At 42.4% G+C, this 15,126-nt stretch overlaps 1 protein-coding gene across 1 annotated transcript in view; it reads left to right on the plus strand.

Annotated features, from left to right (window-relative positions):
• The window catches only part of arhgef2b (rho/rac guanine nucleotide exchange factor (GEF) 2b), a 49,604-nt gene extending 39,809 nt beyond the window's left edge, over positions 1 to 9,795 (plus strand). Inside the window, exons 12-21 of the mRNA XM_082150689.1 lie at positions 1,851 to 1,927; positions 2,046 to 2,218; positions 2,331 to 2,398; positions 2,497 to 2,685; positions 2,767 to 2,871; positions 3,430 to 3,485; positions 3,569 to 3,610; positions 3,690 to 3,740; positions 7,651 to 7,945; positions 8,179 to 9,795. Of these exons, the coding sequence (XP_082006815.1) occupies positions 1,851 to 1,927; positions 2,046 to 2,218; positions 2,331 to 2,398; positions 2,497 to 2,685; positions 2,767 to 2,871; positions 3,430 to 3,485; positions 3,569 to 3,610; positions 3,690 to 3,740; positions 7,651 to 7,945; positions 8,179 to 8,231 (1,109 nt within the window). The 3' untranslated portion in view covers positions 8,232 to 9,795. The remainder of the gene's footprint in view (positions 1 to 1,850; positions 1,928 to 2,045; positions 2,219 to 2,330; positions 2,399 to 2,496; positions 2,686 to 2,766; positions 2,872 to 3,429; positions 3,486 to 3,568; positions 3,611 to 3,689; positions 3,741 to 7,650; positions 7,946 to 8,178) is intronic.
• Positions 9,796 to 15,126: the final 5,331 nt, after the last annotated feature.

Raw genomic sequence — 15,126 nt, forward strand, 5'->3', positions numbered from 1 at the left:
CACACACACACACACACACACACACACAGATGTCTGAGAAAACCTGCTACCACTAGATGGCAGTAGCTGCTAAAACAGACAGTGACACCAGCGTTCTTCTTCATATAATACTTAATGTGCTTAAGAAAGTGATATTGAAGCACCAGATTTAGTACACAATATAGGCCTACCTTATTAATAAAGCATACTTTATAGAGGCAAACAGATTCAATCAGATTATCAACAACACCCATAGAACCACTCCTATAGAAAACCATTATAATGATTAATGTGCAATAGCGCGTTGCATGTTCAATAAGGTGTATAGGCGACTGAGTTTTAATTTCACCGTCTTACTGCATTAACGTTAAGCTTTTTCTTTATAATAGGCTCTATGGGAGGACAACTATATACAGACAAGAGACTATATGAACGCGACACGCAAAGTTTCACGCTAAGGGCATTTTCCTTCCTTAGAGCCTGTTAAAAAGAAGACATTTAACGTGAAGATTCGCATAATCGTCTGTCTGAATACTCGATTCTGATTGGCTGGAAGGTGTGCAATAAAACCGTTTAATGCACAGGTAGTCAGTCAGTTGAATCACCGCTCTACATTAATGCGCTGGATTCATCGAGGCGCACACACACAACTTCTGATCAGCGCTGCCCTGTGACTTTTAGAAATAAAAGATTCGCCTCTGAATCACTGCATCGCTATTTTGAACTAATTAAACTCACAGTTTCATTGTTATTAGAGAGAGAAGCTGAACAGAAGCAAGTACGCATCTCTCCTCTCTCTCTTGATAATGAATTCAAATAAATGTTATAATTCATTCATTCAAATAAATGTAGTCTGACACACTACTTTATCTCTGTTTCTGATCCAAAGTGGGCAGAATATTCAATTTAACGAGTCGTAACTGATGAAAATAACGTCAATTTTACCCTTCCGGTCAAATATTGCACTGCAAGGTAATCAATCAATAACAATCAACAACAGCTTTAAGTTGTCAGTGCTGGCAAATGGCCGTGGTATAAGCGGGATAATCCATGGCTAGCTGTGCATTAAATGGCAAAACATTTCACCTCCACGTTGTGCATTAAATCATTGAATGCACAGCTAGCTGTAGATTAGCCCTTACTTATTAATATTTTTCTGCCTTAAAACTGATCGTGCAGAAGTCCTAGAGACATGAAGCCATGAGTCTTGGTCAAATGGTGGAGCTCAGTTTAGTCACACGATCAGCCACTGTCAACACTACAGTGATCAAAACAAGATTTTCACACATTTTTGGCCATAATTGCTCAACCATTTGGCACAGACTCTAGTCTTATATCATTGGAATCCTTAACTCAAGACGAGCAATACATATATCAGTTCCATTTTCAGTTCCATAATGAACATTTTTTAGTTTTTTTGTGAAGTAATCTGTCAGAATCAAACCAGTGCAGAAAGATTATCTGGAGATTGAATATCAATAATTATCACCCAAAAAAAAGTTTAACTTTCAAATCACCACTGCTGGCACTGCCTTTTTTTTAGGTCACTTAAATGCTATAACTCTTGAACAGAATGGGATATGTTCACCAAAATTGGCACACATCTGTATGAGCTCAATATGTGGTTGTGTGAAAAAAAAAGTGTCACTTGGCCACTTGGGGGCACTAAAACATAAATAAAACAGGGAGAAGGCTCTAACTACCCAACCGTTTGTCCGATTGACTTGAACATTGGCATGCAGTGTCTTTGTCCAAGGTGTCATCATTGTCTATGAGGACATTCATTTATTTTGAAAAACATGGCTGTGAGTGAGTTGAAATGATTGGTATCCAGACAGATTTCTCAGTAACTCTGTGTTTTGTTTGCATAGATGTGCAAGTTTTGTTAATGACAGACGTCCTGGTGTTCATGCAAGAAAAAGACCAGAAGTATATTTTCCCCTGTCTGGTGAGTCACAGCTTTCTATTGGCTGACTATCAGTGGATTCTAACAACGCATCATTTATCTCATGACCTGCATCATCCCACATCAAAATCAAGCTGACCAAATCTTGCTGGTTTCACAGGACAAACCGGCAGTGCTGTGCCTTCAGAATTTGATTGTGAGGCATATAGCCAATCAGGAGCGAGGAATGTTCCTCATCAGTCACTCCACGCCTCCAGAGATGTACGAGCTCCACGCCGCCTCCAAAGACGACAGAAACACCTGGATGAAAATCATTCAGCAGACAGTGAGCAAGTCAGAGTCAACTCACAACTCCTCAACCCAAAACCTCAATGCCCCTCTCAGATATATCTCTGCACAGTCAGCGGCACACACTTCATCAGCTTCTCTCTTTTCTCTTTTACAGCTGTCCGTCAAGAGAGGATTTCCCTCTGATTGAAACAGAGGACAAAGCTTTGCTACGCAGACTCAGAGGTTTGTATCAACTTGGAAACATGGTTTATTTCCCAACACTCATCTGTGTCTGTCGTCAGACTGCTCAGGTTTATTTCATTCTCTCTCTCTCTGTCTAGCTGATATCCAGCAGAAGGACCGTGAGGTTCTGGAGCTGTTACAGGAGCGTGTGACGCTCTTCTCTGATTTGATCGAGGTCACTGGAGGTCAGACAGTTACCGTTCCCACAAACTCCAGGAATATATTCAGAGCAGAAACTCCCTCGGCTCCTCAGGCGGAGCGGCTGCTGAATGACGCCATTGTTGAGGGTAAGCAGAGGAGATTACAGAGAATACAGAGCTTAGCAATGAAGACATTAAGACTGCTCTCTTATTTATGTCACCCTTCAGTGGACAGACTGAGTGAAGTGCTGTTGGCTTCATGCATTGACCGTCCACAGTCCTGCAGACTGAATGGTGAACCAACAGAGGGACAATTCACCTCGAAAACAACAGGTACCTGATTCATCTTTAGCATACCTACTCTGCAGCTCCTCTCTTCCCAGTCTGTCAGTAACGCTCTGTTTACTTCCTGTCTCTATGAAGCCCCTCCTTCTGAAAAGCACTGATTGGTCGGCTGGACCAGTGTGTTGTGATTGGTCGAGCGCTTCGAGTGTGTTTGGGAAATGTCCCGCCCCTTACCATAACCGACAGTTTAACACACTACTAACTAACTCAATCAGGCCCCGCCCCTTTATTCTGCGTATTAATTATTATAATGAGGAATATTGTGACTGATACTGCTGCCTTGTGTCAGTTTCTGGACTAAAATGAGTAATAATAGCCATTGAACATTACAGTAGGATGGAAAGCCAGGCCAGATTGTGTAATCAATAAATAATATATATAAAAAGTAAGTAATAAAAATGACGTAGTAATGTAGAATGTCTACAATGCATAAATATAAGCAAATCCAATTCTTGTTTTGTTTATATTGGATTATATTGTCTCCAATGGTGTGCATGTAATATATTACCGAAGATAATAAGACTTTTCCATCTCTGATATTTTCAGATGAAGGAACGATATCAGTTAACGGGACTCATGAAGTAAACGGTCCATCTAACAAGGTGAGGGTTTGATACATTACAGAAAGACTTGAGTGGATATTGCAGTGCATATTGGATTCATTATTGTTTAATGCCTCTCACAGGACAAGAATGGGAACCAGCTGCAGGACAAGACTTTAACCGAGGTACACCTTCAGGAAGCTCTTAAAGAATGAGGTGTGTTTGAAGATGAGAACAGAGATGACTTAAGTGTTTGTGTTTCAGGAGGTGTGTCAGAGACTGGTGAACCTCAGCACTCAACTACACGCTCTACAGGTCAGATTTACACTGAGCTTCAGCTCCATCTCACACAGGACTTCATTTGATGGACAGATGCTTTGACGAAACACAGCGTTAGAGATCTTTAATGGGGAATACTGTTCCTTCATTAATGAATAACTACACAGGAACAAATGAGTAACGCACTATTAACATTCTAGTAAATACTATTTACTAACAAGAATTAACTCTGATTCACAAATTAGTAAGTAATAGCGCTCAGTCGAATGTGGTAGTTCACTATTAGCTAATATTTTTCATACCTCACTGAAGACTACTTAGAACATCTCGGTTACGTATGTAACCCTCGTTCCCTGAAGGAGAGAACAGAGACGTAGTCGGACTGATTGGGATCACGCTTAGGGAGCCTGTCATCTTCAAGTATTGATAAAACGAGCTAATGCACATTGGCGTGCGAGATTTGCATCTCGTGCTCCGCCCCAGTGCGGGTATAAATACGGAGGCAGATGCACGCACCATTTGTTTTTCGCTGAGGAGACGAGCGGAGCCCGGAGTCAGCGGTGGTCCAGCAATAGTCAAGTCAAGTCAAGTCAAGTTTATTTGTATAGCGCTTTTCACAATACAGATTGTATCAAAGCAGCTTCACAGTATTAAATTTAAATAATACAACAAAGTTTGTTTCAAGAGGAATTTATTGATTGATGAAATTAAATTAAATATCCCCAAAATATCCCCAACTGAGCAAGCCAAAGGCAACAGTGGCAAGGAACCGAAAAACTCCATCAAGTGACCTAATGGTGTCCTAAAACTCCATCAGGTGACCTAATGGAGAAAAAAAACCTTGGAAGAACCCAGGCTCAGTCGGGGGCCAGTTCTCCTCTGGCATTTATGAGCTAGAGGCCGGATTGTAGTTTGAACTGTGGGATTATATGAATGCCTGGCTGAAGAGATGTGACTTTAATCTAGTTTTAAACTGGGAGAGCGAGTCTGAGCAACGAACAGTATCAGGAAGACTATTCCAGAGTTTTGGAGCCAAATGTGAAAATGCTCTCCCTCCTTTGGTGGTTCTGAATATCCTAGGTATGACCAAAAGCCTTGAATTTAGTGATCTTAAAGAGCGCGATGGATTATAGGGCGATAGAAGATCCGTTAAATAGACTGGAGCTAAGCCGTTTAGGGCTTTATAAGTCAGTAGCAATACCTTGTAATTAATACGGAACTTTATAGGTAACCAATGCAGTGATGATAAAATCGGTGTTATATGATCATATTTTCTTGATCTCGTAAGAACTCTAGCGGCGGCATTTTGGACTAACTGTAGCTTGTTTATTGAGGATGCAGGACAACCAGCTAATAAGGCATTACAGTAATCCAGTCTCGAGGTCATGAATGCATGAACTAACTTTTCTGCATCAGAAACTGATAGCATATTACGTAGCTTAGCAATGTTTCTAAGGTGGAAAAGGGCTGTTTTTGTAACATATGAAATATGATTTTCAATAGTAGCAACGGGACCACATCTCCGTTCCCTCCTTCAGGGAACGAGGGTTATATACGTAACCGAGACGTTCCCTTTCAGTTCGGTCAAGTTCGACGTAGTTGGACGTACCGTACTGATTTGGATCCTAATTAACAGGCCACCTAGTGCTGCCACCTTCCAGTGCCTAGCGAAAGCCTCCTGATCTCCCCGCATTTATTGAGGCAGAGACGGGACAGGGCTTAGGCCAGGGAAGTCCACTGCTGTTCTGCATGACCCACTCAGACAGACTTGGATAACACTGGGAAAGCATTGCCCTTTCGGTGGAAAGGGAGATGCTGTGGAAGCCACATTCTGCTGCAGGGAGGTATCATGTGGAGGTTACATATATGGACTGGGTGTTTCTGGGCAGTACAGTATATGGAATGTGTGCAGGTCCCCTACCCTCTTGATAGAGGCCAAAGCAAGCAGCAGCTCTGTTTATATAGACAGGACTTTTAGATAGAGAGGTCCTCCCTGAGAGGAAAGGGCCAGGGAGGGGCTGTCGAGAGGAGCATCAGTTCTGGGAACCAGGTCCGGTTGGGCCAATAAGGGGCAACTAGCAAGACCTGCTCTTCTTCCTCCCTGACTTTGCACAGTATCTGTGCCCGAAGGCTCACTGGGGGAAACGCATACTTGCGGAGGCCCCGGGGCCAGCTGTGTGCCAGTGCATCTGTGCCGAGGGTCCCCTCGATCAGGGAGTAAAACAACTGGCAATGGGACGAGTCCGGAGAGGGAAACAGATCTATCTGTATGGCCCCGAAATGGTCCCAGATCAGCTGGACCGCCTGGGGATGGAGCCTCCACTCTCCCGGGGCCACAGGCTGTTGTGAGAGCTCGTCTGTGGCACGATTGAGCAGGCCGGGGTGATTGTCACATAGAGCGTGCCGCTCTGCCACGCCCATCTCGGGACTCGGCCGTGAAGCCAGTGCTGAAGCGGTCTCATATGAAGCAAACTCAGTGGCGTTACTGCGGCTGTGGATGCCATATGCCCCAGGAGCCTCTGAACAAGTTTCAGTGGGACCACTGTTCTGCTCTTGACAGTATTCAAGCAGTTCAACACTGACCTGACATGTTCCTCTGTGAGGCGTGCCGTCTGGCGGACCGAGTCCAGCTCAATACCGAGAAAAGAGATCCTCTGCATGGGGGCGAGTTTGCTCTTTTCCCAGGTGACCCAAAGACCCAACTGACTGATGTGCTGGAGCAGCAAGTCCCTGTGCTCGCACAACTGCTCCCAAGACTAAGCTAGTATCAGCCAGTTGTCTAGATAGTTGAGGACACGAACACCACGCTCTCTCATGGGAGCAGTTGGCGCCTCCACGACCTTCGTAAAGACAGGGCGACAGGGCCAGCCCGAAGGGTAGGACTTTGTACTGTTATGCTCGACCCTCAAACACAAAGTGCAGGAAAGGCCTGTGTCGCGGGAGGATGGAGACATGAAAGTATGCGTCCTTCTGGTCGATCGCTGCAAACCAATCTCAGGGACGCATGCACTCGAAAATGCGTTTCTGCGTTAGCATCGTGAAAGGAAGCTTGTAAATGGCCCGATTCAAGACTCGCAGGTCAGAGATTGGCCGTAACCCACCGCCTTTCTTGGGTACAATGAAGCATGGGCTGTAGAAGCCGTTCTTCATATCAGCTGGAGGGACCGGCTCTATCGCATCCTTCGCCAGTAGGACTGCTATTTCCGCGCGCATGACAGGGGCATGTTCGCTCAACACCGAAGTGTAATGAACACCGCTGAACTTGGGCAGACGCTGGCCGAATTGAATCGTATAGCCGAGTCTGATGGTACGGAGGAGCCAGCTGAACCATTGGGAAGCACTTTCCAGGCTTCCACGAACCGGGCCAGGGGGACCAGAGGCACCACAGACGTACCCGATCTCGATCTCCACACCAAGATAGTCATGTTCCCGCAATGAGAACATGAGCCATCCACAAAAGCTGCTTCAGCACATTGAGAGCTCAGAAGGCTCGCGACCACCGCTGCACTCACGCTGTAGAAACACCTTCACCAGGAGAGACTTCCAGAAGAAGCACCGACACACCCGCTTGTTGTATAAACCAACACTCTTTAGAGACATCGACCTGTTATACATTATGCTTTATTAATATTAATCATGAACCTGTATATAGTAGTCCTCAGTGGGGTATGAAAAATAGTAGATACTGATTAGGTAATAGGGAACTACCACATTCAACTGAGCGCTATTACTTACTAATTCATTAATCAGAGTTTCTTGTTAGTTAATAGAAGCTACTAGAATGTTAATAGTGTGTTACTCATTTGTTCCTGTTCATTAATGAAGGAACAGTATTATAAAGTGTTACCCTTCAATGTCATTATGAGAAGCTTAAAAACACATCTGGTTGATTACGAGACAGTGGCGAAGCATCTTTATCAGACACTCACGCCTGTTGTGTGTGTAGGCTGCAGTGATCCGGCAGGACTCGTTCCTGGAGGTGTACATGCAGAAGGACTCGAGCGTGTCCCATGAGCCTCTGCTGGAGCCGGCCGGGCCCGATCTGACCGAGCTACAGCACAAATACAACCTGCTGCAAGGAGAAGTGATCCGACTACGGGCCGCCCAGAACCAGACGAGTAATGGAGCGCCGGTTCAGCTGCAGAAACAGGAGCCGATGAAAGCCCAGGACACAGTGGATCAGTCCAATCGGTCAGATGACGGCAAGATGGCCATGCCTCCTCGAGCTGACAGTCCCAGAGGTGAGGCCAGAGCTCATATCTATTGCTCTGGGAACATGTAACCTGCCTGTCTTGCCTGGTTCTTGTCTCTGAAGTGGAGATGGAGAGCCATTTTGTTTCCATCCACAGGCTTTTATGCATTTTTTATGCAGAATTATAAACAAACTTAAGAACAAACAAGTAAAAGTAATTGTTTAACAATGTAATAGATCTGCACTGACTGACCTGTGATGTTCTCCTGCTCATGTTTTCAGATCTGCAGGATATTCCTGAGGAGAGCGAGTGTGGGACCGAAGCTCACAGTTAACATCGGCTCGCTCAACCTCAGTCACACACACACACTCTGAATCTCAATCACACACTCACACACGCTGTCGATCTCAGTCACACACACACACTCGCTGTCAATCTCAATCACACACTCACACACGCTGTCGATCTCAATCACACTCTCACACACGCTGTCAATCTCAATCACACACTCACACTCGCTGTCAATCTCAGTCACACACTCACACACGCTGTCAATCTCAATCACACACTCACACACGCTGTCGATCTCAGTCACACACACACACTCGCTGTCAATCTCAATCACACACTCACACACGCTGTCAATCTCAATCACACACTCACACTCGCTGTCAATCTCAGTCACACACTCACACACGCTGTCAATCTCAATCACACACTCACACACGCTGTCGATCTCAGTCACACACACACACTCGCTGTCAATCTCAATCACACACTAACACTCGCTGTCAATCTCAGTCACACACTCACACTCGCTGTCAATCTCAATCACACACTCACACTCACACTCGCTGTCAATCTCAGTCACACACACGCTGTCAAAGCCACGGATATCTGCTATGGAGAAGCTTTATCATCTATTTTCCATCGCTCTGCCAATAATGCTGGACAACCAATAGGAAATGTGCTTCTGGTCACATGACCAGAGCCGCCGCTGTTACGTAACACTACAACTAAACTAAACCACAGTCAATATCCGAGGAAGAATCCGGTTCTCTGAAGTCCTGTATTTAAACGGCTGTGTGAACTCATGTAAATCCTGTGTGTTCTGGAGGAACCAGGCGTTTTATAAAGACTGACTCAGTGTCTTCACTCAGACTCATCATCGGTTCACACTGGGTCACACTGGGTCACACTGGGTCACACTGAGTCACACTGGGTCTACCGCTGGACACTGGCTTCATGCATTTATATTAAACATAGTGTAGAACAAGTCTTTTTAAAAGATCTTTAGACATTTTACAGTTGCTATTTAAACGGTTTATGGTGTATTTTTTTTTTTCTTTGATGAAAGGATTTAATGAGTTAGAAATGAAGGAAACTTTACTGACTTTAGAACTTTAGTTTCCGCTTTAGCTGTATTATTGTCCATTATTATATTATTGTAAGGATGTGCTGAAAAAAACGTGATATTATGGTAAAGATTATGAGTTGTAGCACATTAAATGCCCTGGTTATTTGGCAGAAACATGAATAGTTCTAATAACCTCCACGGTTTACCTCTTATAAAGGGTTATAAATGAGCGCAGGTCTTCTCCTGGACCGCTGAAAGATATTAATGTTTATTGATAATGGAATGTAGTGGAAAAAATGATTGTGAATTCTCCTCTGGCCACTTGAAATCACACTAAAGCTTTGTTTAAAATCACTCTGGTGATATTGTCTATGTTCTTATGAATGTTTGAGGAAGAAAGCATCCTTTAAACTGCTGTTCAATCATTGTTTATAAATATATTGCATTTTTATTTGTTTTTCATAGTACTGTGTGTGGAAATATATGGCTGTAATCATGTATTCTGCTTTGCATCTATATAAATGCATTGATGATTGCTGTACTCCAGTTCTTTATCTACACAACACGTGAATATGTGAACATCTGATCACGTTAATCTCAGCTTTTCTGCCGTCTCACACGATAAGGCTGATCTTGGACATCAGTATATCTCTGGAAAACAGGAGAACAGGTTACCTGCAGTACTTACTGTCATCAGTGTACTTTTAAAGTGTAGGATTACACATTTAAGAATATCTGCTGATCCTACATCCATACATAACATCACATGTAAAACTAAGGTGAACTACACTGTACTGGGCATTCAAGGTGAACATGATGGCATCAGTTCAATAGTTTCCATGAAGGGCTTTTGTCAGTCTGATCTTCCTACTGAGAGTCAAACTATGTGTGAATGATTACGTCCTAGTTCTCGTGACCATGTGATGCTTGTACGATTTGGGGGGTACCATTATCATCAGTCGGGGGTAATTGTCTCTATTGTCTTTAGCTGATTAGATTTAGTGGTCATCTCTAAGGCTGTGTGTAAGGTCAACACTTTTAAGGACTGTCCACTGAATACCATATAAAGTTCCCCTAGTCAGACTTGATGACCTCAGCTCCCGACAGCTCGTGTTCTCGATACAGAATCCTGCTGAAGATTCAACCACGTCTCCGCTTCCGAGTTTCCTCCAAAAGTGATCAGCTAACCTAGCTAGTTATTTTTACTGTTGCCATTTTATTCTATTTTAATATTCAATGTTAGTGAGTAGAAAATCTAATCAGTCTCCATCGACTTCTATTGGTTTATCATTTCCTTCTGAACACTTCGGTGAAACCTTTAAAAGAAACAAACTTTAAAATACAAACACTTTTAAGACCTTTTTTTAGTGTATTTTTATGTGGAGAATTGTCCCAAATTTAGATTGTTATGCATTGAAAAGTCGCCCTTGCGCATGTTAAAACAAAGAGCATCAAGGTTCACCGTCCTGGGTTTGACGATTATCCATTTGAAAGTAATGAATTAACAATAATTTGATATGGAAATAGCTTCAGAGCATGGACTGCTTTTGTGGTTTTTAAAAATAACAGGATTAGCTATTATTTTGGGGAAACTATTCCTTTAATATTGCTCTCACATCTTGTAAATGTATGAAAATACAGAATAAAAGTACAATCTCGAGGATGTTTTACAGCAGTTTTCTAATAAAACCTCTGAACAGAACTGTGAATATTGTGGGTGTGAATGAACAATGTGAGGAATCTTTAGAAACCTTCGCTCTATATTAACTAAACTGAATAATGATTGTCTTTACAGCAGAATTAGTCTAACACGTGTGCTAACTACACACGCCGCGACACGTGATGAAAGCCTCTTCTCCATGTTAATGAGTGTTTGTCCTAACCAGCCGCGACGGCGACACGCGATGTTTCCATAGAGACGGTTTCTGGGTCATTCCTGGGATTCGGTAATATTTCAACTTGGACTTTTTAAATTTTTGAACTACATATGATTACATTTCTAAATACCCCACATTATTAGGCACATATCAAACCTTCAAAAAATCATATTTTCCCATCTCAGGCATTAAAGACTTTTTATTATTTTCATTTTTTTTCAGATTTGTACACCTTTTATTCTCAACTCCGTAACGGACAAAATTGAATTAGTTTAAACAGGATTTTACACAAAACTTGTTATAAAACAAACATCTACATACTGCTCATGTGTCCCTCGTACCAATTCAATGACTTCAAATGTAACATTTATGATAATTTTCACATTTGTATGTGATGGAAGTTACAAATATCCAAATTGTCTGTCCGTGGTCTCTTTATTTTAGTAAGAACATTTTTAATTTAGATGTTTCACTAAAACCACAATTTTACTGTGTTAGCCCTTAACATGTCGGGTGGTAATCAGCAAGAAATGCTTTAATTTTTAATTGTCTTCCTTATTTTATTTTCCAAAAATATTAATGTGACAGGGTTGAGAATACTGTGATGGGGTTGAATACTGTAACAGGGTTGAAAGGACACATTGGCCTACTTTTAATTTGTATTTGTTTAATACGGAAATCCCTCTTTGAGACTCAAACAAAACACTATTTTATTTTAGGCAACCATGTAATAAAGACATAGTCATATTTTTTTTTTTTTCGTTTTTACTTTATTATCTGAACTGCAGTGAGAATTTAAACAAAGAAAACTACTGCAGACAGTACGGCCATTAGTAACTTTCAAATATTTTTGGAAACAAAAAACAAAAATAGATTACCAAACAGAACCTTTTATCAAATGGGCACAATAGGTAAATTCACTAGTGTCTAAAACATTCCTCAGTGCTGGAACATAAAACAAAACTGCAGCAGATAAAAGTTCATAATAACATAAGTAACAATCAGTGGGTCATTTATAAAAGAAAATGCCATGTTAACACAAAAAACTCAACATAAGCAGGACTTTTGCACGCACTCAACAATTCCAACATTTTAAAATAGTTACTTTATGAACATTTGCATAAAATACCTGAACAAATGTAAAGAAAAAAAGGGTCTAATCCATATTTATTCATAGAGGCACCACAGTGTGTGTGTGTGTGTGTGTGTGTGTGTGTGTGTGTGTGTGTGTGTGTGTGTGTGTGTGTGTGTGTGTGTGTGTGTGTCTGTCTGTGTGTCTGTGTCTCTGTGTCTGTCTGTGGGTCTGTCTCTGTGTCTCTGTGTCTTTGTCTCTGTGTCTGTGTGTCCCTGTGTCTGTGTCTCTGTGTCTGTGTCTCTGTGTCTGTGTGTGTCTGTGTGTGGGTCTGTGTCTCTGTGTATGTGTGTGTCTGTGTCTCTGTGTGTGTGTCTGTGGGTCTGTGTCTCTGTGTCTCTGTGTCTGTGTGTCTGTGTCTGTGTCTGTGTCTGTGTATGTGTATGTGTGTCTGTGTCTCTGTGTCTGTGTCTCTGTGTCTGTGTCTCTGTGTCTGTGTGTGTCTGTGTGTGGGTCTGTGTCTCTGTGTATGTGTGTGTCTGTGTGTGTGTCTGTGGGTCTGTGTCTCTGTGTCTCTGTGTCTCTGTGTCTGTGTCTGTGTATGTGTGTCTGTGTCTCTGTGTCTGTGTTTCTGTGTGTGTCTGTGTCTGTGTGTCTGTGTCTGTGTGTGTCTGTGTCTGTGTGTCTGTGTCTGTGTGTCTGTGTCTCTGTGTCTGTGTCTCTGTGTCTGTGTTTCTGTGTGTCTGTGTCTCTGTGTCTGTGTGTCTGTGTCTGTGTGTCTGTGTGTGTCTGTGTCTCTGTGTGTGTCTGTGTCTCTGTGTCTGTGTCTCTGTGTCTGTGTTTCTCTGTGTGTCTGTGTCTCTGTGTCTGTGTCTCTGTGTGTCTGTGTCTCTGTGTCTGTGTCTGTGTCTGTGTCTGTGTCTGTGTATGTGTATGTGTGTCTGTGTCTCTGTGTCTGTGTCTCTGTGTCTGTGTCTCTGTGTCTGTGTGTGTCTGTGTGTGGGTCTGTGTCTCTGTGTATGTGTGTGTCTGTGTGTGTGTCTGTGGGTCTGTGTCTCTGTGTCTCTGTGTCTCTGTGTCTGTGTCTGTGTATGTGTGTCTGTGTCTCTGTGTCTGTGTTTCTGTGTGTGTCTGTGTCTGTGTGTCTGTGTCTGTGTGTGTCTGTGTCTGTGTGTCTGTGTCTGTGTGTCTGTGTCTCTGTGTCTGTGTCTCTGTGTCTGTGTTTCTGTGTGTCTGTGTGTCTGTGTCTCTGTGTCTGTGTGTCTGTGTCTGTGTGTCTGTGTGTGTCTGTGTCTCTGTGTGTGTCTGTGTCTCTGTGTCTGTGTCTCTGTGTCTGTGTTTCTCTGTGTGTCTGTGTCTCTGTGTCTGTGTCTCTGTGTGTCTGTGTCTCTGTGTCTGTGTGTGTCTGTGTCTGTGTTTCTGTGGGTCTGTGTCTGTGTCTCTGTGTGTGTCTGTGTCTCTGTGTCTGTGTGTGTCTGTGTGTCTGTGTCTCTGTGTTTGTCTCTGTGTCTGTGTGTCTGTGTCTCTGTGTCTGTGTGTGTCTGTGTGTCTGTGTCTCTGTGTGTCTGTGTCTCTGTGTCTGTGTGTGTCTGTGTCTGTGTTTCTGTGGGTCTGTGTCTCTGTGTGTGTCTGTGTCTCTGTGTCTGTGTGTGTCTGTGTCTCTGTGTTTGTCTCTGTGTCTGTGTGTCTGTGTCTGTGTGTGTCTGTGTGTCTGTGTCTGTGTGTGTCTGTGTGTCTGTGTCTCTGTGTCTGTGTCTCTGTGTCTCTGTGTCTCTGTGTCTGTGTCTGTGTGTCTGTGTCTCTGTGTCTGTGTCTGTGTGTTTGTGTGTCTGTGTGTGGCTGAGGCACTTTTTTCAGGCTTTTATCTTGAGAGTCTGGCCCAAACCTCCTTCAGAACCTCTACATGGCGAGATGTCACATGTTGTGGAGCTGGAATCATCTCAATGACTGTTGAAGTTTAAGTGGACACATTACATTAAATATTTTATCTATAACAAAAATATGAGTTATGATTTTGGTAATAATATATTTACTGAAATAAAAAAATAATAATAAAATGTTTAAATTTAAATCATTGATTAAATTAGGTGAATAACTCAACCCTGTCACAAAGTTTACAACCCCGAAACAATGACATATGTGACGGGGTTGAGTGTGATGGGGTTGAGTTTTTTTGCTCAAAATGGCCACTGCTCTTAATGTGGTGTAGAAGAGTGGGCCACATGGCAGCCAATGAAATAAGTATATTTTAGATTTTTATGGATTAAAATAAAATTTTGAAAAGTCATAATTTTCCATCTTAATTGTATGTGATGGAGTTGAGTTGTAAGCTTGACAGTACCCTCCCTGACTATAATACACCTCAAAAAAATAATAAAAAGTGTGATATCACTCATCTTCTTCTGCACCATGCTGTTGAAGAGAGCTGAATGATGCAACTTCCTGTGAATGATGTCACATATGGGTGGAGTCTATATTATTATGGGCGGAGAATGGTTGGCGTGACGGGGTTGAGTTCAGACTGAGGGACGTAACTTTATAAGTTGTTTTTTATCAAATATCTTGAATTTTTTTTAAATGTTTCTTTTCAAAAGCAAAGAACACAAATAAATACTTGCATTATTGCCGAAAATTATAGACACTGTGCACATTTTATTAATTATTTTCCAAGTACAAATTCAGCGAAGAACCTCAGGGACATGACATAATGCTTGCTTTAAGACAGAAATAAGATTTTTTTTAATGATAAAAATTATTTAAATGCAATCATTATTTGTATTCATTATAAAGGACATAACAAAGTATTGTGAAAAGCTTTTAACATTTCATTTTGGTGAACCACCACTTTTTAAAATCTAGGGGACTGAAATATTACCGAATCCCAGGAATGACCCTTCTACTTTTCTGTCGTCGCGCTGGAACA

This window comes from Leuciscus leuciscus (genome assembly GCF_965113295.1).
Source record: "Leuciscus leuciscus genome assembly, chromosome: 20".
NCBI classification, from domain to species: domain Eukaryota; kingdom Metazoa; phylum Chordata; class Actinopteri; order Cypriniformes; family Leuciscidae; genus Leuciscus; species Leuciscus leuciscus.